The sequence below is a fragment of the Equus quagga genome, chromosome 19 (genome assembly GCF_021613505.1).
Source record: "Equus quagga isolate Etosha38 chromosome 19, UCLA_HA_Equagga_1.0, whole genome shotgun sequence".
In the NCBI taxonomy this organism is placed as follows: Eukaryota; Metazoa; Chordata; class Mammalia; order Perissodactyla; family Equidae; genus Equus; species Equus quagga.
In genome coordinates this window covers 36,667,701-36,691,740 of record NC_060285.1, presented here as the reverse complement: position 1 = coordinate 36,691,740, position 24,040 = coordinate 36,667,701, and the positions used below count along the sequence as shown (strand labels likewise).

Genomic DNA, 24,040 nt, shown 5'->3' with positions numbered 1-24,040 from the left:
TCTGCTACTTTCGAGCAAGGCCTCGCCTTGCGGCCACGTTTGCGCCACCTACAGCCTGGGAGGGTGAGCGTCATGGCGGCTCCGTGCCCGCTCCCAGCGACCCACGAGCTGTCCACGTTGCATGCCAAGTTGCAGGGGCTGCTGCGGTTCCTGAGGGAAGCCCTAGCCATTTCGAATGCGCATACGGTGGACTTCTACACGGAGTCCCTCTGGGAGCAACTGGTCGACCTGCCGCCGGAGAGGGTACTGGCGGTGCTGAGGCGCTCGGCGGCCGAGACGGAGGCCCGGCCGTCGGAGGCGCGCCCCCTGGTGGAAGGCGAGAGGGAAGCAGGTGACTGGCGGCGGGCGGGGCGGGCAGGGAGGCGGAGAGCAGGCCCCGCCCAGCGAAGCGTGCCCCCTAGCGTGCTGGTGTGTTTCTACAATTTAAAGAGAACGAGGAACAGGGTCGGGCGTTTCTTAGTAATTCAACACTATTTTGAGGGAAGGCAAACAGTGCTCTCACAATGCTTATAGATTCCATGTAAAAACACAGCAGAAGATAAGTCAACACTTAACGAAATATATCAAGATAATTTCAAGTGATGATAATGGCCAAGAAGACAGGAGAACTGTCAAATGTGATAGCGATTCTGTGAGGAGGCTGGTTTGACTTCGGTGGGCAGGAGCAGGAGAAGGTGCCAGCCTGCCGTGAGCCACAGGAAGGGATTCAGCCCAGGGGACGGCGGAGGCCCTGAGGCACGAAAGAGCGGGGCTGGCTAAGGGTCGGGAAGAAAGCCTGAGCGGCCCCAGCGGGCGCGGGACAGCAGCAGGTGCGGTCAGGGAGGCCGGCAGGGGCCGGATCGCGCAGGCTCCCTAGACCTTGGAAGAATATTGGATTGTGTGTTTGATGGGGAAACCTTTGAGCCAGTTAATCGATGTAGTGACCTAATCTAACACTTGCAAAGGTAACTCTGATAAATTATTTGAAGAACAGACTAGTGGGGCAAAAGCTGAGAGGCCAGTTAGAAGGCCATTTCAGTAGTACAAGAAAGAGATGACGGTGTCATGGACTAGGATGGTAGCAGTGAAGAACTGGGATATCCACTAATTAATTTGAAAACTGTTTATAATAAAGTATCTACTGTGTGCCACGAATTTTTGTAGGCTCTGGGGATTCTTGCCCTCAAGAAACTTGGATTCTATTAAGGAGAGTTTATTTTGGAAGTAGAAGGATGAGAGCACACCAACAGGCTCCTGGGATTTGCTTGCAGGCGTTCTCAACCTTGCTCTTGCTATTGAACTTTATTCACTGAGCATTCTCTGATGCAAAGCACCACTAGGGGTGCCTCCTATAGTAGGTCTTGGTAAATATTGGTTTCTTGAAAGTCGTTCACTGTTTATTGTGGAAAAGTTCGGCACCTCTTCAGTTTGCTCTCATGATACCTAATACTTATGATAACACAGGGACGGAAACTCCAGACAACCCGAGGCCACGTCTGTCCTGTAAACTGACGTATTCCCAGCACCTAGTAAAATATCTGGCATGCATTAAATGCTCAGTGAATATTTGTTGAATGAATGAATTAATGAATGACTCAGGGTAGCTGCCAAAAAAAGAAAAGAAACCACAATTAAATAATCCAGACTATATTGTTCCCTTTTGAAATGTCTTTGGCTCTGCAAACATTTTTATACAAAATATTTAGTTGTACAAATGGTCAGCTGCCAATAGGATTAAAAAGTGAATTTTTATAATTTATGCTTGTGAGGAATATTAATTTTTGTTTATGTAAAGATGGGCATTGTCTCCATCACTGTCTGAGGTGTATTGTTTGTGTCAGAGAAGAGCATTTTGCTCTTTGATCAGATTTGTATCTTATTAAACAATTGTTAGCTGCTATGTACGGTATAATCTAGTGTTTAAATTTTTAGACTTTTGAGTCAAATAGGGTTCAAATTCCAGTTCTGCCACTTACTAGCTCTATGACCTTGGGGAAGTTTATTCATTCGTTCATTCAGCAAACATTTACTGAGTGTCTACCATGCCTGGCACTTTTCTTGGAGCTAGGGAAAAACGGCAGTAAATAAAACCAACAAAAATCCCTGCCTTCATCTTGCTTGCATTCTAGAGGGAAGAGAGACAATGTTTTAAAAAGTGCCACAGAAAAATACAGTAGAAAAGGGAGGAGTAGATAAGGGAAATGCAGGAAGAAAGTATATTTGCAGTTTTCAAAAGGTTGTTCCAGCAAGACTTCATGGAGATGACTCTGTAAAAATCCTAAATAAGGAGAAAAATAAGTCATGAAGCTATCAGGAGGGAGAGCATTGCAGATAGTGAGAACTGGGAGGGCAGGGCCCTGACGTGGGAGCACGCACAGTGTGCTTAGGGAGCAGCAAGGAGACTGGAACAGACTTCCATCAGGGGCTCACAAGAAGGATGGTTTTTTGCTGGTTCTTGGTGAGGAGATACAAACGAATTCCCAGAGCTGCACTGAGTTAGTGCACACTGTGTGAAAGTACAGTAGCAGATGTTTGGCACAATCGTTTGGTGTGTTAGGAAACCAAGTTGTTTCTGAAAGTCCTTGGTGTAGCCATTTTGGCAGATTTATCTTGCTAGGTGATCTTATGGCTTGATCGGAGTTTTGAAAGTTTATTCTTCTCTGTTTATCTAAAAAGAGCTAGAGAAAAAAATCTTGATTTTCCAAAATAAAAATGAAGATGTATTCCATGGCATAAATCATGGGTATTATGGATTGATTTGTGTCCCCCCCCCCCCAAATTTGTTTGTTGAAGTCTTAACCTCCAGTGTGACTGTATTTGGAGATAGGACCCTGAAGGAGATAATTAAGGTTAAATGAGGTCATAAAGGTGGAGCCCTAATCCTATAGGAAGAGGAAGAGACACCAGGAGGGTGCACACAGGAAAACTGTGTGAGGACACAGTGAGAAGACAGCCATCCGCAAGCCAGGGAGAGAGGTTTCCCCAGGAACCAACTCTGCCAGCTCGTTGATCTTGGACTCCCAGCTTCCAGAACTGCGAGAGAATAAATTTCTATTTAAGCCACCCAGTCTGCGGTATTCTGTCATGGCAGCCTGAGCGGACTAATGCAGTGGGCTTTGCACACAGACTGGTTCAAGTCCTGGCTCCACCACGTATTAGCTTCATTAACTTGGGCTTCAAAGCTTTGTGCCTCAGTTCCTCATCTGTAAAATGGGGATAATCATAGTACCTACTTGATGAGATACTATGAAAGATAGATGAGTTAATATGGAAGGGGTTAAGAATAATGCCTAACAAATAGCAGCACTAAACGCATCCGTTCAACTAATGTTTGTTGAGTACCTTCTACCTACCAGGCCCTATTCTAGGTCTTACAGTTATAATATTGAACACAACAAAATCCCTGCCCACGTGGAGCTTAAGATTTAGTGAGGGTAGATACATAGTACACCATATATGTATGTATGTATGTGTACGTGTGTGTGTGTGTGTGTGTGTGTGTGTATGAATGATACGAATGATTTCAGGTGGCAGTAATACAATGAAGAAAAGCGGCGGTGGGGAGGTGAACCTGATGGTGTGGTGGAGAGAAACGCTGTTTTAGATGGGGTGATCAGGGAAGTCGTCTCTAACAAGACAAAATCTGAACAGAGACTCGAAGAAAGTGAGGGAGCCAGTCATGCAGCTAACCGAGGGAAGAGCAGGTGCCCAAGCTGGGGCACGCTGGGTGTGTCGGAAGCACAGCAGAATGGTCGAGGTGAGACTCGTAAGAGATGATAAGAGGGAAGGTTTGAGAGATGGCCTGCGGCAACTTCATGTAGGACTTGTAGGCCTGTTGAGGGCCTGGCTTTTGCTCTGAGTGAAGTGGAAAGTTCATCAGGAATTTTATGTGGGGATATGATATGTGATTTATGTTTCAAAGGGATGACTGGCTTCTGGGCAGAGAAGAGGCTGTCGTTGGGAGGTAAATGCGGAAGCAGAAGACAAGATAGGAAGCTAATAAAATAGTCCAGGGAGAGTTCAGGTGATGGCAGCTTGAGGAGGTCAGGCAGTTCCTCCAGCAGACAACAGTGATGAACCAGATTATTAAAAGCAACTACTGGAAGCTTCTGAAAGATGACCAAAGGTAGGTGAGAAGAGTTGGCTATAGAAAGATTCTATTGCTCCAGTAAGAATCGAGAGTTAATGGCTTTCTTGCTGGGGGTGCTCCAAGCCCCCTTAGATCTGGCAGTGGAAATCTACATCCTAACCAGCTCAAAGTGACGATGACAAAGTTCAGAGATCAGAGCAGATGGGAATTTAAGGAGTACATTCTGGCAGTAGGAGAGTCACACAAGGCCTAAGATCTGAGATCTGAGCATAAACTCTGCCCGAATCCCTGGATGACCTCTATACTGCACATGCGTGAGAGACCCAGCGTGTCTGCAGAAACACTGGCAAAACTAGGGCAATGGCAAACCCTGGAAAGACAGAGCTCCTGATGAGCTTTGCAAATTTCCTGTGCCTTTGAAGAGTGTGTTCCCCGGAGTGCACATGGCTTGGGGGGCAAAAATCAGAAGTCTGATTGGATTCATGTATCTAAGGGCAGAACTCAGGGCTGTCAGAGAAGTGGAACTTTAGGCTTGGGAGCGTCGGAAACATCTGTGATGTCTCACAGAGAGTGTGAATCCCACAATCTGATTATAAAATCTACCCAAATCTTTGACTGCTAAACTACACAGGTTTAAGGGTACCCTCAGGGAGCAGGCTAGTAAATCAGTGACTGAGCAGAGACATCAGCTGCTGTACACTGAGCTGGAGATAGATTTCACAGTTTGACGCCAGGCAAGTTAATTTCTTAGTAGAACAATAACAACAGCAGTAAAATCCTTAGAAAAACAAAAGATTCATTACAACAAATTATTTGCAATTCTGCTTTTTAACCCAAAACTACTAGATGTGCAAAGAAACAGGAAAGTGTGACCTATACTCAGGAAACTGGTTCCAAGTGAGCCCTGATGCTGGATTGAAGGAGTATGTTCAAAGAATTAAAGGAAAATGTGACCAGGGAGAGAAGATGAGTTAACTAACAGGAGCTGATCCCGATTGGGCTCCGATGTTGGATTTAAATGGTTATTATAAATATGTTCAAAGAACTAAAAGAAAATGTACTCTAAGAATTAAAGGAGAAATACAATATTAATCAATATTTAATTATATGACCTACCTTAAAATTCTTTTAACTGGAAAAGCACACACTCATTGACACACAATTATCTGAATGTTATGTATTATCTATTGCTGTATAACAAGTGACTTAAAACTACACGGTCTCATACAATTTCTGTCAGTCAGGAATTCAGGAGCAGATTAACTGAGTGGATCTATTTAGGGTCCCATGAGGTCACAGTCAAGATGTTGGCTGGGGCTGCCATTGTTGAAGGCTTGATTTAGGCTGGAGGGTTCACCTTCACGATTTCTCACTTGCATAGGTGACTGGTTGGTGCTGTCTGTTCACATGAGACCTCGGTTCCCCACCATAGGAACTCCTCTACGGGGCTGCTTGCATGGAAGCTTTTGTGTTTGCACATTGTTCTCACACATGGCATGATGTTCTTGAGTTTCTCTGTGCTCAGACATGGTTCTGGAGTTGTCATGGTCACAGACCTTGTCAGATATTGGTGTACTGTGAAATTTTTCATATTCAGCTTTCGGGGAATGCAGTTTCTGTGCCTGCAAAGCCATCCTAGGTGACTCTACCAAAGCCCAGGGCTGCTCTGAGACTCTGCTCAGCCTCCAGGGTCTCTCTTGACACTCTTCTTTCAGCTTCTTGAGACCATATGCTGCTTCTCCTGTTTCTTATCATCGTTCAAATGATCCTTACCAGGATTGGATGCTGAGTAAATGTTTAATATTGGTTCCTTTTGGTGAGCATCTGCATAATTAATTTACTATTATTTTAACCAAATGACACAGGAAAGTGTATGCCTCTGATAGATTATCATTTTCCTGAGCGCTCTCTTAAATTATTTTTATTTCATCTTAGCAGATTAAATTTCTTCTTGGTCGTCCTAAGTAGTCTTTGTTGGTGGTGGTGATTGTGGTGCATTGATGTTATGCTCCCATTTAATTCAAAACACTTGAAGCTGGAAGGCATGTCTGTTGAATTGATTCAGGAGTTTATTTCACTTTCTCAAAGGAGACTGAGAACCAAAAATAGTTTTGGATTACTTGGCCAAAAGATATCTATGGTTGCTGCCAGTTCTTAAATCCTATGGAAATGGAATGATTTCAATTTTTATCTCCAGATCTCATTAGTCCCGGCTGTTAAACCCATGATCATGTTAAGGGCCTGGGTCAACCTGAATCTTAAGATGAAAAAGCCTTTGACCAGTCATTACTGGGTCAGCCAGGTGAATAGATGTTTGAACTTCCTACGTGATCTGACTCCGTTCAAGATCAGAAGATGGCTGAGATAATTTGATGCCACTTCACAATTTTTAAGATGTCTTCAACCACAGTTGAAGGGAAGGAGTATGCGGGAGTGGTATAGTTATTATCAACACTTCTCTTGCCTTTCTCTCTCTGCCCATATACCTTGTACTTTGGCTGCCTTGATCCCTTAACGTGCCATGGATTTTTCGTCTCCCTAATTTTGTTCATGCAATCCTCTTTGCCTGGAACTCTCCCATCCCAACTAGTAAACATGCATTTATTTCTCATCTTCTTTCAAAGCCCAGGTCAAGCTAAACTAAATTAATAACAAAACTAATTGTTTGTATGTTATCTTATTCCTACCTTTATTAGTGCACTTAGCACATTGTGCTATAATGATTTGTTTCCTTTGACTCTCCTAGTATGTGAGTTCTGGGGTCTAGTAAATAGTGAATCCCACATAGTAGGCCCTCATTGTATGTTTGTTGAGTTTGGTGTGGCTAAGTATAGAGTATATGGGCATTCCAGGCAGATAGAGCAGTGTAAGCAAAAGGGTGAAGAAGGAAAACTGTAAAACATATTTGGGGATAGTGAGAACATAGAGAAAAGTGTTCATAAATTTTTAAGTAGCTAAAAATAAAGCTAGAAGAAAATATTGTGGCCACTTTCTGGAGACTGGTGTGTTAAATTGTTTGGAATTGTGCTTCCATGGAGAACTGGTTAGGATTCCTTTGTGGTAGTCTAGAGATGAACCATGTGCCTGGGGAAAGATGGTAGCAATGGAAATGCAAAGGAAGTGACAGTTTTAAAAGAATTTGTACAGAGAAAATTGGTAGTTCTTGGTTACCGATATTTATATAGGGTTTAGAGAAATGGACAAATCAAAGATAATTCCAAGATTTTGATTGTGCGAATGTCTTGAAGAATAATAACAAATGGTACTATTAGCAAAATTAGGAAAATCAAGAGGGGGAGCTTTTGAAGGAAGTAATGCATTTGGTTTTAGATATATTGTATTTGAGGTCACCCAGATATTTAAGGATTCACATTCATTGCCCCCCAACCGTTCACCTACCACCTGAAGTCTTTAAAATTAGTTCACACGTCTTGAGTAGTGTAAATTATTATGCTTTGGGCTATAAGGACCAGAAATGATTGAAATGAATTTAACCCTACTCATATCTGAGAAGAAGGGATAGCTAATCCTTAAGTATCTCTTCTATGACCCTGCAAGTTCAGTATTCTTCAAAATTTGCTATGATCGTTAATAGAGTTAAGAATAGGTCAGTAGTCTTTAAGCTTTACAACCTCTGGGTGCCTGATTATTTTCATGTCCTAATTTATTTTTGCAAAAATTAGTTAGCACTTTCTTAGTAGAACACTGTGCTAGGTGTTTTGGGTGAATACAGCGGTGAACTAGACGTAATCTCTGCCTTCAAAAAATCACATTCCAGTAAAGGAGATAAAGACAGCAGTAATTGTAGTACACAACAAAATGGGAAGATGTATGGAGCATTCCTTTATAAGCAGAATTTTACTCTACTTTCTTCCCCTTTGATGTGGTCTGAGAATTAATTTACTACGCTCTTTCTCAGCTAAGTTGATGAGGATTTTTAGGCTGCTTAATTTTAAAACACGGTTTATGACAAGGATTTTTAGGCTGGTTAATTTTAAAACTGCAGATGAGAACCAGGCTCCAAGGAGTGGAATTTGCTTGCCCTTTGATCAGAGACAATTGCATTTGTGAAGGAAATCTCCATGTCTCCCTCTCTGCGCCAGGAGGAAGGTGGGGATGGCCTTATCTCTGGAAACTCTTAACGGGGAAGGCAAGAACTTAAGTCGTTTACTGTCTGGCAACCTCATGTAACTGACCCCCCACCCCAAAATCCTCCTTTGTCTTTAGTTGAAGATAATATTTGAGCGGTGACTTCTGCCATTTACTCAATCCGGTTTGATTCTTATCTAAAAGTTGTGGGACCGCCCAATGGCCGGACCCTACCGGCACTGGTACCATTTTAACTTTTCTTCCTTTGTCTTGTAAAGAGATGACTCACATACCCATGCCTTAAATTTAGCCCTAACCCTCAACTCGGGGCAGCAGCAGGAGCTCTGACTGCCCGTGGGTCCTGTCCCCACGCACCAGCTCTGCCTGCCCATGGGTCCTGTCCCCATGCCAGCGGGGGCAGCAGCAGCAGCTCTGCCTGCCCATGGGCTCTGTCCCCATGCCAGCGGGGGCAGCAGAAGCGGCGGCAGCAGAAGCTCCGACTGCCCATGGGTCCTGTCCCCATGCTATTCCACACTATTCTCTAAATAAAGAGCACTACTGCCAGATCTTGAGAGTCTAAGAAATCTTTCTTTCGACTCCTCGGCTCACCGATCCCGCATCAAAGTGACATATGAAAATCCTGTGTTCCTTAGCATTGCCCAAGAAAATGTTTTCAATCTTTATATTTTTTTATTATTTAATTTCCAGCGTGTGACAGTGCTTTTGTCCAAAACTAGTTGATTTCATTTTCTAAATAAGTTTTTGGTCATTCTTTATATTTGAAGTTTAACATGTCCAGCTGTAAGTATTTCAGTTGTTGTATTGCTTTCACAGGTTTTTATAATTCTCCACAATAAAATTCTAGTTTTCCCTCCTGGCATGTCAAACTATTCTTCATTTATTGTTTTATTCTTCTCTCTGTGTTTCTTAAGAATTTTTATGCCATTTTAGTGAGAACTGAACAAATCTGCCGTGACAACTATTTTTTACTTAAAAATTGACAATATTCTTACAGTTTATTTAGAATTTCACTACAGATGGCTCTGTCTTTGTCAAGAGTTATTTCTCAAAGATTATTATTCTTATTTGACTGCTCTTTGCATCTGTTGATTATGAAGGCATTATCTAAACACAGTGAATCTGTCCTTTTGTCTGCAATGCCTACATTTATAAACCTTAATACTGCTTAATGTGTTATAATATTTCCTACCAAAAATGGATTTGGAAGTATAATTCCATTATTAAATTATCTTGAAATAATTATTTTTTGGAGGAGGAGGGTCATTTTTAATCTCACAAACTTAACAGTATAATTTATCTCTATTTCTGCTTATTCTTTTCAATTTTCCTTCCTCCCCATCCCCATTCATCTAGTATATGCATGTCTTTCAAATTTTTTTTTTAGTCAAAAAAGGATATTTCTTGTGTGGGTCATTCTTCTCCTGAATCAGGTGGTTGTATGTGTTGCTTAGGATATCTCTGGGATTATGCAAACAAGCAAGAATCTTGCCTTTTTCATTAGAGATTTAAATTTAGGTCATACAAATTTATTAAAACAATTTACTATTATTAACATACATTTTGTCAATGGAACAGACCTGTATGTTTTGGTTCCTTAAATTTATTTTTATTTTTTTGCTATATGAACATTATCTAAAAATCTCATCCTAATAACTTAAACCATCAACACTAAGAGAGGATCTGTTTAATAATAAAAATACTGGAGAGGAAAGGGTTATCTTTTCAAAGTTAGATTAACTTTAGAAATAATGAAATTTATATTCAGAATTGATAGCTCTCTGCAAGTGAAAAAAAGAATAATCCTGGGTTGTTTTGGCAGTCACTACTTAGTTTTTATGTTTTGTACATTTAAAATGATCTCTAGAAGCCAGAGGAAAAGTACTTGGTGGAATTGTTTGTTATAATATGAACATTGGGCAAGGTGAAAAGTGAGGAAACAGTAAAAATCGGTGATTCTTAATCTCTTAGATCACAGATTCCATTAAAAGGCTGAATCAGATGAATGCTTTAGAACCTCTTCCTCAAACAAAGGCATGTATGCTCATGAAGAGACACAAAACTTCGCAGACAGCTTTAGGGGATTCACGGCTTCTTGAGCTCTTAAACTCAGGAGGAGAACCAGTGGTTGAGCGCATTATTACTTTTACGAAGCTCTTTAAATTCATCTTGATTTAGATCAGCTCTTGTGCTCATTCTTCATTTTTTCCCTGTAACATTTTGTTCCTTATTATGATATATTTATATATTTTCAAACATTCATTTAACTAATTTTTATCAAGTGCCGAAAACAGTCTCTCCCCTTGAGAGAGAATCTGCATTTCAGATTCGGCCATAGGTTATCAGACCAGTATCTCCCGGCAGCACCAGTGACAGTTACTGAAGCTTAATTCTTCCTTCTTACTTCATCACTGAAGTCAAAATGGTGAATTTAAACTTTAAATTGGCATTTTGTTTGTTTATTCTCTGTATAGCCGCCACTTTGAATAATAGCCCCTAAAGAATAAAACGGATGTGAATTTTGTGAATTATACACATCATTGCAAAAATTAAGCAAGAGCAAGATCTACTGGAGATATGGTAGGAACTAGATAGAGAAAAGTGTATTTAATGCAAATTCCTTTTACTTGACAAATGATTATAGCTGAGTTCAGTTAAGAGATAGAATAGACACACATCTGTTTTGTATTGATGTTGAAATCTAAGTAATGGAGTTTAGAATAAGAAGAGCAGATGAAATTTAGCTCAAGTTCATGAAATGCACAATGGAAAAAAAGTACAAGTTTGAGAGAAGTGTGTCTTAATTATATTCTTTCAGAATCTCTTATTAGTAATTTAATTATACTTACAATTACATTTTACCTGGGACAAAAAGTCCTTTGTGTGTCCTGCCTCAATAACAAACAACCTGAAAAGTCGTCTTTATTCTTGAATGCCTGGAAGTCTAGGCGCAAGTCAGTGTATAGAAAAGAAGTATTGGTCTTCTCAGTAAGAGATCAATGGCAATGTTAGTTACTAAGATACTGGCATTGTTGAGGCACTGTGGGGCCAGGGAGCCTACGGTGGTGTTCAAAAGTGACAGTTGAAGTGGGAAGTGAGAGATCTGTGGTAGGGAGGATCAAGAGAAGAACAGAGGTTGATTTCAAAGTACTATTGCGCTGAAATAGATTCAGTTTTAAAATATCTTTTACAATTATAACATCAATTTTTAAAGTTTTACAATCTGGAATTTATTTTGTATTTTGCTAACAAAATTATATTTGATTTATTAAATTTAAATTTATTTATTTTGTTTTTGTTTTTGAGGAAGATTAGCCCTGAGCTAACATCCTTGCCCATCTTCCTCTACTTTATGTGTGGGACGCCTGCCACAGCATGGCTTGACACGTGGTACATGGGTCTGCACCCAGGATCCGAACTGGTAAACCCGGGCCGCCGAAGCAGAACGTGTGAACCTAACTGCTGTGCCACCGGTCTGCCCCCAAATTTAAATTTGTTTTTCAGAAAATATTTACAAGTGTTTATTTAATTTATTCTGAAATGCTTCTAATTTTAAATGGAGTTTGAAGAAGGTGTTGAATTCTGGTTACCTACTGTCTCTTGGCTTTGGTTATTTTCTGAAAATATACATTTAATAATAGGAAATTAAAACATTATAGTAAAGCATACTTGAAACTCTACATCAGGTCTTTAAGGCATAGTCAAGATTATAATTTATCTATATCACATCAAATTCAGTAAGAAATATCTTTAGTACTAAATTTCTCTCCTGTACTTTAAAGCTGATATAGGACGGCGCCCAGCGCTAACCACTTTCTTCCTGTTAGAGTGTAGCACCCCGTGCTAACTGTTGGACTTCTGTGTTGTGGTCTCAAGTTGCAGCTCACCTAGGCCTGGTCATGCCTTCATTCATGACAGAGGTCTAGCACTCAAGCCCAGAGCCCAAACCTCCCTTCTCCTGGCCGGCCCCACATTTAGAAACTGAGTATCAATACTGATCTTTGTTTCAAGTTCTTTGCTTGTAGCCCTCGTGGTGTTCTGGGCCTAAATATTTTCCACCTCATATTCCAATGGAGTCCTAAAGTGTTAGGATACTCAGTTACTTAGTTTGGACTTCATGGTTTGGGAGTTGCCTACTATGTTCTAGGCTGTGTGTTAGGATGAGTGTAATTAAATACATGTATATATGTGATATATATGTGTATGTGTGTACTCTTTAAAACAGCATTATAAAATAGGGATTACCCCTCATTTTATAGATAAATCAAGTCTTAGAGCAGATAAATAAATTGCTCATGGCCACACAGGGATAGACACTCTGAGAACCATAATTCAAACCTAGTTCTTGCTTATTCATTTAGTCATTCATTCATTGAGTACCTACTGAGTACCAGACATTATTCTAGGCACTGGGGACACAGCAGTGAATAAAAATCTGTGTTGTCTTGGATCTTACCTGCTATGTCATATGGTGATAAGTGCTATAAAAAATTAACAAAGGATTGGAGAGGGATGAAGGTTGAAAGGGGTTGCAGTTTTTAATAGAATTGTCAAGGTTGTTTTCACTGAACTGGTGACATTTGAGTGAAGACCCAAACCATGAAAATCTCTGAGAGAAGATGGTCTCAGACAGAGGTAAAAACAGGTGCGGAGGCCTGAGTAGGCGCATCGCATGTGGCATCTCATGCTGGGGCTTGCTGAGCCCGCAGAATCCATACGGAACATTTGTTGTCCACGTGCTTTGTAATTCATAGACACTGTGTGCCATAGATGAATCACAGATTGTGACAGATTAGCTTTTTTTCAGGTTCACTTATTATCTTGCACTTAGTAGGCACCTCTGAATTATTTATTTTTTATAAAGTTTATTTTATTTACCAAATCAATTTCTAAATGGCCGTTTCTTTGTATGATATTTTTATTTTATTTTCTTCAAATTAAACACTGAAAAGAGTCTGTTAGAGTTAAAATACTGTAGATTTTTCTATTTTAATAATTTCATTTTTATAAATAATTAAATGTGAAAATGCTTTTGAGATGGTTACATGTACTTTATACATTCAGTGTGATGTTAGTATTCGCACAATAAGGACGTGCATGTCAATTCTTTGTTAATTTTATCTCATTTTTTCTAAGAGCATGGTTGAATTGACATATTTTTTCATTTCATGTGCAACCATAAATTACCCTAAAGTAGCTTAGGCAAGAAGTTTCCTAGCACATAATTGGGTGATATAAATTGATTTATTTTAAGAACCAATAGTGTATATTCTATTTTCTTCTTAAATAGATGCTAGGATTCTGATATATTCAAATAGTCATAAAATCTAACACATCCTGTGTATAATTTTCATGGTTCAACAAGACTTTTGGTTGAAGTCTACTAAACAAGTATAAAAGATTAAAGCCTGAAGTCAACTGCTGTAGAAGCCAAAGCCTTAAAATGTGTAATTAAATTTGCACTGAATATAAGTAAATTTCCATTTTAGAAAACATGTTCAGTTCAACTCATCCAACACTTACTGAGCATTGTGCTGTGAGAGTTTTATCAATAAGGAGCAAATCACCTGTGACGCTATTGCAGCAGCACTGGGGAGAGCTGATAGAGTTTGAGCCACAGCAGTGATCGCGGGTGGAGGGGTTCCCAAATGAAAGACATTTTTACGTTAGGATTGATAGGTGGCTGGATGTGTGGATTGAGGCACTGGGAGCATTTAAGATAATGTGAAGACTTTTAACTTCAGCACTGGGTGAGTGATGACACTCTTAAACAGGATAGGCTGTACAAGAAAGGAAAGGCTTGGGAAGTGTGAGAACGTTCAATTCAGTTTTGAACTTTTGTGTCAGAGACATCTGTAGGATATTCATGTAGAATTGAATGCAAAACATTTCTGTGTCCTTGTGAAGATTGTTATTAAGAGGGTACTGTTGATTTTTTCTTTTTCTTTTTTTTCTATATTTTTCCTTTTTCTCCCCAAAGCCCCCCGGTACATAGTTGTATATTTTTAGTTGTGGGTCCTTCTAGTTGTGGCATGTGGGACACTGCCTCAGCATGGCCTGATGAGCGGTTGCCACGTCCGTGCCCAGGATCCGATCCAGCGAAACCCTGGACCGCTGAAGCAGAGCGCACGAACTTAACCACTCGGCCCCGGGGCTGACCCCCTGTTGATTTCTTCTTGAAGTTCTGGGCCATGGGACAATTCTAGACTGTGTGATACAAGCAGTAGTGACATTTGCCCTAACCCCTGTAACATGGTTCAACCCCCAAATTTAGCACATAATTGCATTTTATCTTATGGCATATTCTAGATGTTCTAAATCACTCTGGCCTCACCTTGTAATTATAAACATTAGGGCCACGATGAAGTATTATGCTGCTCCAGCAGGCTCAGCAGTGCTAGTGAAGTCCTCCTAATGGCCTCAGCGAGCACTACCACCACGGAATCAGGATTTGTTCTCCAAAGTAGCTGGTGGTGCTACAATAGTAAGTGTATTAAGGAATTGCATTCATTCATTCATCCATTCATTCCCTACTAACTGAGTGCCTGTTATATGCAAGGTATTGTTACTTTACAACTTGGCATGAAGCAGTACGGTTGCCTTGCTTCTAGAAATAGATACCACAACAAAATCTTAGCATAAAATCTTTTAATTTCCTTTTCAGAGATTTATCCGTTGTTTTATATGCAGAAATTACTTTTTTAATTCCTTGAAACCTTAAGCTCACTTCTGGTAGAGAGAGAGGTATTGAGGGAATGTAGAAAATGAAAGAATTAAGAAGATAAAGTGAGTATGAACTAGCCTAGGATATTAGACATATTGATCTCTGCCGGAGGACATTCTTGCTAGACCTGATTCTGACAGTCAGATCTGCCTAGCACTTTTCTTAACTGCTGTCTTGCCTGATTTTATTTGTTGTCCACTGAACTTACTGCAGTGGCACGCTAATCGAATGTGGGAATTAAGAGCAAGGTGTGAGCACTGCCTCGGTTCACATGCCTTGTCACTTGGTGTCTGTGTGAGCCTGGCTAAATTGCAGCCTAAGTCTTGGTTTCTTCCTCTGTAAATGGGGATAAGAGCACTGTGCAGCTAGCTCTATTGCATTAAATGAAAACTGTTTAGCATGCTACCTGGCACACAGGATATGTGCAATAAATGCTAGCATTAGTAGTGATGTATTACTGTGAGTCCTAGTAGTACATTGTCTTCGTGCTAGGTAATGTTCAAGTAGGATGTTTAGTTTTGAAAATTGTATTAATTATTAAATGTAAAGATATATTCATTGATTGTTTCTATTTTATTTTTAGTTCTGAAACATTATTCTTCATTTCTCTGCCTTGAGATTTTCATAATCCAACGTGTGTATATATAACTTTTCTGTCCTTCCTTGTACATTGATCTCTGCTGTTAAAAAATATATGTACTTAGAGATATCCTGATCTCATATTTATAGAAAATAACTTTCTCCTGTCTCTTCGCTCTCCTTGCTCCCTCATGCCCAATTAACCTATCTTATAAGAAACCTCTGTAGATTAGTGATATATGGTGTACAAAAAATAAGAGTAACTAAAGAAAAAGCATGCAATAAAGCAGAGCAGGTACTTCCAGCAGAGGGAGATATTGGCAAAATAATCAAGCCACATCACATGCAGGTGCAATGGGCAACAAATTTAAAAACAAAGCTTTTGTTGTGTGAAAAATCTAACTAAGAATTAACTAAATATAAGTTGAGTGACAGCATGGTTTCTGTTTTGCTAGTTGCCAAACCCGAACTCATTCTGCATACCTGGGGAAGCACTATGAGGACTCCATACACCATACCATTGCCATGTAACTTTTCTCACATACTGTTTCAGAGATGGAAGCAAAGACAAGATCACTGACACTTCTCTCTCTGAATCTCTAAACATTGCCAGTAATGGAAGTTACAGGCTGGATCACTTAAAGTGCATAAGCTATATTCCCATAATTCAAAAAGATTTTTTTCATGGAGTTCTAGACTATGTGAATAAACTAGTGTAGCTCTAAATAACATAAACTAATGGACTGAATCAGAACACTATCCTTCTTATAAAGGTAGACATTGTTAAAAAGATAACATCTTTGTAATTTAGCTCTCCAAATTTCTGAAATTACTGGGAGGCCTATAATTAAAAGCAAATTAACAACATTTAATTCAGCTTGCGTTGGAATTTTTTCAAGTATTTTCAGTAGGACAGTTAAATTGCTTTGAACCTTTACTTTTCCAACAGAAACATCACATTTCTTTCTGTTGGCAACATTGTCCAATAACTGACTGCTGTAATAGTCCCTGTGCGCTTTGAGATTTAGTACTCTTATTCTATCACACTCTAAGAAATTGCTGCCCTGGAACTTGGGGATGTTGAGACTGCCCTTAAACCTGAGAGTCTCACGTAATACTTGACTGAGTTTTCCCCTCTGTAGCATGCCTAAATATTTTGATGTGGATTTTATTACTTTTGGCTGCGTTAGTAAATTCAGTTTGTAAAATGTCCAAAGAACTTTATATAATACACAATATACATCTTAAATAAATTCACTATAGTAATTTTGTAGTTTAAATTTCTACTTAGTTGATTCAGAAATGGAAGTTACATGGCTCTGCTGATTTTATTCTTAATAATTAATTTGGTAAACATTACCACCAACAACTTAATAGATATGAGCTATTAAGTAAACATGTAGCTTTTATTTAGAATTCTGCAAGCCTTCATCAATTTTCTTGCTTTTAGTTTTTGCCAGGGAGCATCATTATTCTTTGAGTTTTAGTGGATTTTTAAATTTCATAAGTAACTATGGAGGATCAGCTATGCTAGAGTAGACTTCCTAGCCTGGTTTTTCTGGTAGAGCTAAAGTTCTTTCCTGGCTTGCACCATACTTTTGTAAGGTGAACATTTTAAATACTTCCTTTAACTGTGGTATGTGTGGTTTTTTGAATTATTAAAAATAATTTTCAGTGAATGGACTTAATTGGATTGCTCCATCTAAAGAGTTTCTTTGAACCACTACAGACAAATTGGAACACCTTTTTTTAACCTTTGTAAATAAGTTAACATGGATTAAAAAGGGCCTTAGAAAAAGGGGATTGAACAAATAAAAAGCCAATCTATCAGTGTGCCTATGGGTGTCCATTAGTATAGGCAAAAATCATGCTGCAGTAATAAGCCTAAAAACTCAGTGACTAAAAACAAAGAAGTTTACTTTTCACACGTGCTGATGTCCATTGTAGTTTTTCGGCAGTGATGTCTTTGTCATAGTTACTTGGGAATGCAGATTCCACCCTGACACGAGCTTCAACGATTACCGTTCTGGGGAAAGAAAAAAGTGTAGCGAATCTCCTGATGCTCTTAAAACTTCTGCCTGAAAATGGCACAGTTCACCTTGGCGAGATGTGGCCACACCTGAGTTCAACAGGGTGCGTGATCTTCACACAGAGAGGGGCTCCGGATGTTGCAGACAGTATGCCAGTTTTCCACATTCTTCTAAATTGAGTGAGCATTTGAAAACTGTTGATAGTTTCTAGACTTAACTTATGGAATATCTTGCTTAAAACTGACCGCGGGAAGAAAATGAATTGTTTTCACCTGATCGTAACCTGATTAGTCTTAGAACTCATACTGAGTTCAGTGCCTTGAATACATACACCCCTCCCCCCCCCACCATTCTACATGGTCCAATGACACAGGAACTGTTTTACAGTAACGTTTATGCCACTGGGGATGTTGCCGTCATTCCACAGGCAGTGTGGACAGGGAGCAGTGGGGTTGCTCGGGCTGACCTCCTTTAAATTCACAGTTGTGGGTCAGCCAGGGCCTTTCATAAATTTAATGACCCCAATACAGTTTAGCAGGGTTTTAAACTTCTTTCTTTTTTCTTTCTTTTTTTTGGCTCTTGGAACAACAATAACAACAAAGGCCAAGTTTTCCTTTGGAGTTTAAATAGATAATCATATACTGTATTAAGAGAAAATTCGGATGCAACAAATAGCTAATAGCTTAAATAACAAATATAATGGAACCAGTAGAAACATTGCCAAAATTCACACCAAAATGAAAATATTGTAATTTGTTATAAATATCTAGTGTTTATTGTTTACTTAATCTCACACAAATTAGCTATTAATTATTTAGTTATGGGTAACATTTCTCTCTTTTATCCTGATTTTTTTAGGTATTACTGATTTTCCCAAAATATTTTGTGAAACTTCCCAGAAGCTGGTGAGTGTGGAAGGCTTTGCTCTGGCTGCAAAATATTATTCTATACAAAACTTGGGAATATGTACTCCTTTTGAACAGTTACTTGTAGCCCTTCGAGGAAATCAAAAACAGAGAACTGGTAGGTGTATTTGTGTAAATGTGTGTTTATGTTTTCTAGGCACTTATTTTATTAATTCAGTTTTGATTCATAGCAGCTAAACTAATAGAGATCTATCATACAGATACCACAATAGGGTCTCTATATCATTTTCATATTTAATTGTAGAAAACATGAACATCAACTGATGATTTTTGTTAAATTTTTTTCTTTAATAGCAGTATTTTAATTTTGTTTTATTTTTGTTGAGGTGAAAATGTGAAACCAGATGAGTTTATGAATTTGAAAAAATCTCACGAAGTTCAGGCAATGTCAGAGGTGATCAGCAGTGTTGCTGAGTACTGTGGAATAAAACAGGTAAGAGTATTTTCTTGTATTTTCAGGTGTTACAATTATTGCCATTTTTTTGGTATCATTGAAATTTCCTTTTTTACTATCACTGTCTAGCCTTTAAAATGTCATTAAATAACAGTTGATGTAAGATATGTCAGCTCTTTTAAATATACGCTCTCACTTCCCACTACCTTGTATTTATAACAAATTTATACTGAAAATAAGATACTATTAGCGTTTTGCTACAAATTTTACTCTTTTCAGAGTCGATAGAAGCGAAGGGTAATTCTCTTTGATTTGTAGGAACTCCAACTTGAGGCAGCATTATAAAGATGCCATTCTGCAGAATTGTTTGTCACTAGGTGTTCCCAAGTTGTGGTCTGGGGCGCCTGCCTGGTTATAGTAACGCGAAACTGTATTTTACAACTTGGATTCTTTCATAGTGTCAGAATCACAGTGCATTCCTGTTGTGAAAAATAGCTTTTGTGAAGGGTAGTGTCTGAAAACAGATGTTAAAATAAAATCAAAGATTGCCTACATTGGCCTATAAAAATAGTAAGTTATTTTTCTTATTCCTACAAGAACATCTATGGGGGTAATGAAGGATTTTCTCTCCTTCAATTTTTATTAGGTGTTAGGACCTTTTCCATGGATTCTTCCAGACTTGTGGAGAGTTTGAGGATGATTAGAAAACTATCGCAGCTTGGGCTAGGCATGCAGAGCCGCTTCTGGCAAAGTGGATCTCTAGGGTAGGAGCTAGAAGCGAGAGCTAAGGCAGTAGTTACAGCCTTTTCTTCAGTGCTCCATACCTAAGCGATGCCTCTCAGGATCAGTAACAGACTCACCACGGCGGTGAGACTCAGCTGGAGTGGAGGGAGCAAGTACACAGTAAATCTTAACAAACTACAGCCATACGTATCACGCAGAGGAATATTAGCAAGAAAAATTGAATGGGAAAAATAAGCAATTTACAGAAGACTATTTTATGATACCATTTTTGAACAGCTCTTAAGCAAAATAATGGTATATTCTTAATGCAAAAAATATATGCACAAAACTATTAAAGAAGCAAGGGAATCATAAAAATGCTTTGAGAATAGTTACCTGTGGTAGGGGAAGCAGGGAGATGGGATATGGAAGGAAAGCATTGTTATATGCAGTGGAAATACTAATATTCCAGTTCTGAGGGTGGCTGGTGGGTTCATGGGTCTAGCAGATGCTGGTGGGGACCTCACCCAGATACTCTTGGGCCTTACCATTGCATGGGGTGCAGCCCGCTTTCTACCCGACAAGATCTGCAGTTCTGTCCCTGTGAGTCTCCTCTGGCTGCTGAAGCAAGGCACTGCCTGCATCTGAGCTCTGGGAATTAATTCCTCCCTGTGAGCAGCCTTGAATCAATGATTGATACAAGTTGATACACAAATGTATCAACTCACTGACATTTCAGGTGTGATCATTCTGAGGCGTGTGTTCACACTAGCTCTCAGAGTTTCCGAGTGTGATTAAAGCCAAATTGGCCTAAAGTGGTATCTTGCTTAATAACACTCCTTTTATTGGGCTGCCTTCCTTTCTCTTTTTCTCTTCTGTACTTCCCTACCGGTATTCCTTTCACCTCCCAAATAAGTCTCTTAAATCTTTGGTGTAGAATCTGCTCTGTGGTAACCCAAATTGAAATAAGGGGTATTTATTGTTGTGCTTTGTAACTTTATATTTTGACTACATTTATTCTTTTATTTATATGAAATATTACATAGTACTAAATAACTTTAAATGAATAAGGCAGATTTATTTCTAAATTGCAGAGAAAAATTTTTAAGTAGCTTAACATATCATGTTAGACCTGCTTTAAATGAACCTTTTTCATAGCAATGGAGATTGTTCCTAGTGATAAAAATGACCTAAAATACAGACTTACAAGGTCTTTCTCTTGAAATCACTTAATAGCAATATTTGATTCTCACAGTAGTTAAGTTTAAAATGTATTATGTATGTACTACTTTTCTTTTAAAATGAAGATTTAATAAATACAAATTTCGTGGGGATGTCTGGAAACCCAGATTCTGAAATACTTGACTTTACTAGTGACCGTAAAGAACTAGAGAAGAAAAAAACCAGAATTCATTTTTGCATCAACTATATTGCTCCCTACATGCCAAAACCCTTTGCTTCTCTCATTCACATTACCAAGGCATCTTAATTTTTATTTCTAAAATGTGTTCATTGATTCATACTTGCATGCATGCATTCATTTAACAAATATTTCTTTAGCTCCTACTGTGTGTCAGGCACTGTTATAGATACTGAAGATATAGTCGTGAACAAAACAAAATGAATCTTTGCCCTTGTGCCATTTATATTCTAATGAGGAGAGGTAGATAATAAAACAATTATAAGTATATTTTATTGGATATGTTGATACACTTTAAAGAGAAAAAGTAAATAAAATGAAAGGAAGTTAGTAATTCAGGGATGGGAGATTAAAATTTTTGATTAGGAAGGAAGGGGCAAGTAAGACCTCGTTGTATAGGTAGCACTTGACTTAAGACCTCCTTCAGGAGGTTAGAGAGTTATCCATCAGAATATCTGGGTGCAAAACTTTTCAGATAGAGGGAATGGCCCTGAAGTAGGAATATGCTTGCTGTGTTCTTGAAACAGCCAGGAACCCAGTGGAGAGGGTGAGGGCAGTGAAGCAGGAGCTGAAGTTGCAGTGGTGGAAGGCAAGTCATGGAGTTGTAGCGTCTTTGAGGCCATTGTGGTGATTTGGGCTTGTATCCTGAATGAGTTGGGAAGCCACTGGGGCAGTCTGGCTGCTGTTTTGAGAAGTGTTGTGAAGCAAATACTTCCACTGTCTTTGCATTCTTCACCAGTCTTTGTTTGTAGACATTCAAGCTGGTTCTTTTCAGAAATTAGCTACCTGATCATGAGCTTCCAGAGTTGAGGCAAGAAACCCAGTTAACAAAGGAGGTTAGTATCAGGAGATAAGATTAGAGAGGTGATGAGAGATTGTACCAGGAGGAATGGTATGATCAAACTTTTTTATAGACTCAAGGGGAGAAAGGTGGGAGCAGGGAGACCAGGAAGGCTGTTGGAGTAAGCCAGCCTCAGGGAGCAGTGGGTATGAAGTACCCTTGGTAAGATCGTGGGTTTGCTCACAAATCAGTTCGAGGGTATAAGAGAAAGAACTGAGTCCTATTCTCCACCTGGAAGTATGGAGAGATCACTAACTGTGATGGAGAAGATTGTGGGAGGGCCAGGTTTTACAGAGAATATCAGAGAACTTAGTTTTGAACATGTTAAATATGAAATGCTTATTAGAATTCAAGTCGAAATGTTAGGTAGACTTTTGGATATATGAGTATGAAGTTCATGGGAGAATTCCATACTGGAGTTATAAATTTGAAAGTGATTAGCCTAGAATGGCAGATCTCCAGGTCATTCAACAAAATATAACTCTTCTATCTGAAGTATAGTGCCATACTCAGACTACTAAGAAATGTAACCACTATGTGTAACAATGTTTATGTGAGATATGTGGGAAATCCTCCTAAACAGAATTAGGGAACTAGGAAGATAGCCCCCGCCAAGCATTGAACTGGTGCCTCCTCTGTCTTCAGATCTATAGGATGATCCAGGAAGGAAAAGACTGTTGTGAATAAGGTGTAGTTGACCAAGATGGTGGAGATTTTGCTATTCAGACCAGATAGTTTGAAAGCAAAAAGTTGTATGGCTTATTTAATTTTTAATTGCACAGAGTTTTTCATTCTATTGTAACACTACTATACATATGTTACTAAAGGACAATTTGGAGGGTGATAAAAGTCAAGCTGGGTGAATAAGAGACAAGTTTAAGTTGGCTGACAGATTTTCTAGGAAAATTTGCCCATTACTGAAAAGATTTTAGATATTATATTGTGAAGACATGATTCTTAGAGTTTCTATAGCATCTTGCAGCCGGAAGGATTACAAATAAGATGGCCCAAAGGCTGTATATGGTTGAGCTTCTGCGTGGTTCGACTTTACTACCAGATTTTTTAACTAAGGTGAATTTTTTTCGTTGTTCAAAATTTAATGTTCTGTTACTTGCAGCCAGAATTTTTCTGATTCACAAGTGGAATTGTCATAGACAGATTTGGGAACAAACTCAGTTATGTCTTGGTAACAAAACATCTGAATTGGCAGAAACAAATGTACTGGTGCTTGCAAGCAACCCACTTGTTGCCAGCCTTAAGCTTGTTATTGGCATCAGTGAGTATGTCTTGTAGAAGGAAAGGAAGGGAGAGCTTTGCTTTCTCTGGAGATTGTGATACGGGAGAATTGATAATAGAGTTTCTACTGTATAGCCCTTGTATTCATAAGTATGAGTATGATATCTTCAGTTAGATTATGGTTCCTTAAAATCAAGATATATAATGCTTCTGTATTTCCCACAATTCCTAGCCCAGAGATTAACATAAAAAAAGGGGTATAGAGAATTAGTTGTAGGCTAGTCACTTATTTAGGGGACATTATTTGTTGAGTCTTACCTATGAACTACTTGAATTGCCAGTGCTGAAATTTTCAAGGATTTAATTAATGACATGCATTACTTCAAATGTAGGAATGTTCCCTTGAGTGGCTCATACTTATGTGAGGGTTTAATTGATTTTAGGAATTAAAGATAGATATAATAAGATTAGATAATGATTTCTTTTGATAGTATTTCTGTAATTGTCCATTTATTGCTTATGAAGTGACATGGCAGTACAATAACCATCTTGGTAAGTTTTTCTTTCTCCTGTCATTTTTAGTGCTGTTGAGGTATAATTTCCATATTCACCAATTCTAGGTGTACAATTTGATGAATTTGGTAATTGTATGCAGTTGTGTAACCACCACTTTAATTAAAAATATTTCTCTCCCCATAAACATTTTCCTCATGCCCTTTTGCAAGATATTTCTTCCTCCATTCTCAAGGAACAGCTGTTCTGCCTGTAATTTTGACTTTTCTGGAACATCGTATAAATGGAATCAAATAATATGTAGATTTTTATGATGACTTCTTTCCTTTAGCACATAGCTTTTCAGAGACATCAATGTTGTGCGTGTGTACTCTTTGTTCCTCCTTATTGCTGGATGATATGCCGTAATATGGATGTACCACAATTTGTTTTCCATTCACTAGTTGATGGACATTTGAATTCTTACCATTTTTGGGCC

General features: G+C 38.8%; 1 protein-coding gene across 3 annotated transcripts in view; it reads left to right on the top strand.

Annotated features, from left to right (window-relative positions):
* Positions 1-66: 66 nt before the first annotated feature.
* METTL25 (methyltransferase like 25) overlaps positions 67-24,040 on the top strand; it is a 93,792-nt gene continuing 69,818 nt past the window's right edge. For all 3 annotated transcript variants that reach the window (XM_046646611.1, XM_046646612.1, XM_046646610.1), the window contains exons 1-3: positions 67-331; positions 18,368-18,532; positions 18,762-18,868. In XM_046646611.1, coding sequence (XP_046502567.1) covers positions 73-331; positions 18,368-18,532; positions 18,762-18,868 — 531 coding nt within the window. In that variant the 5' untranslated portion in view covers positions 67-72. The remainder of the gene's footprint in view (positions 332-18,367; positions 18,533-18,761; positions 18,869-24,040) is intronic.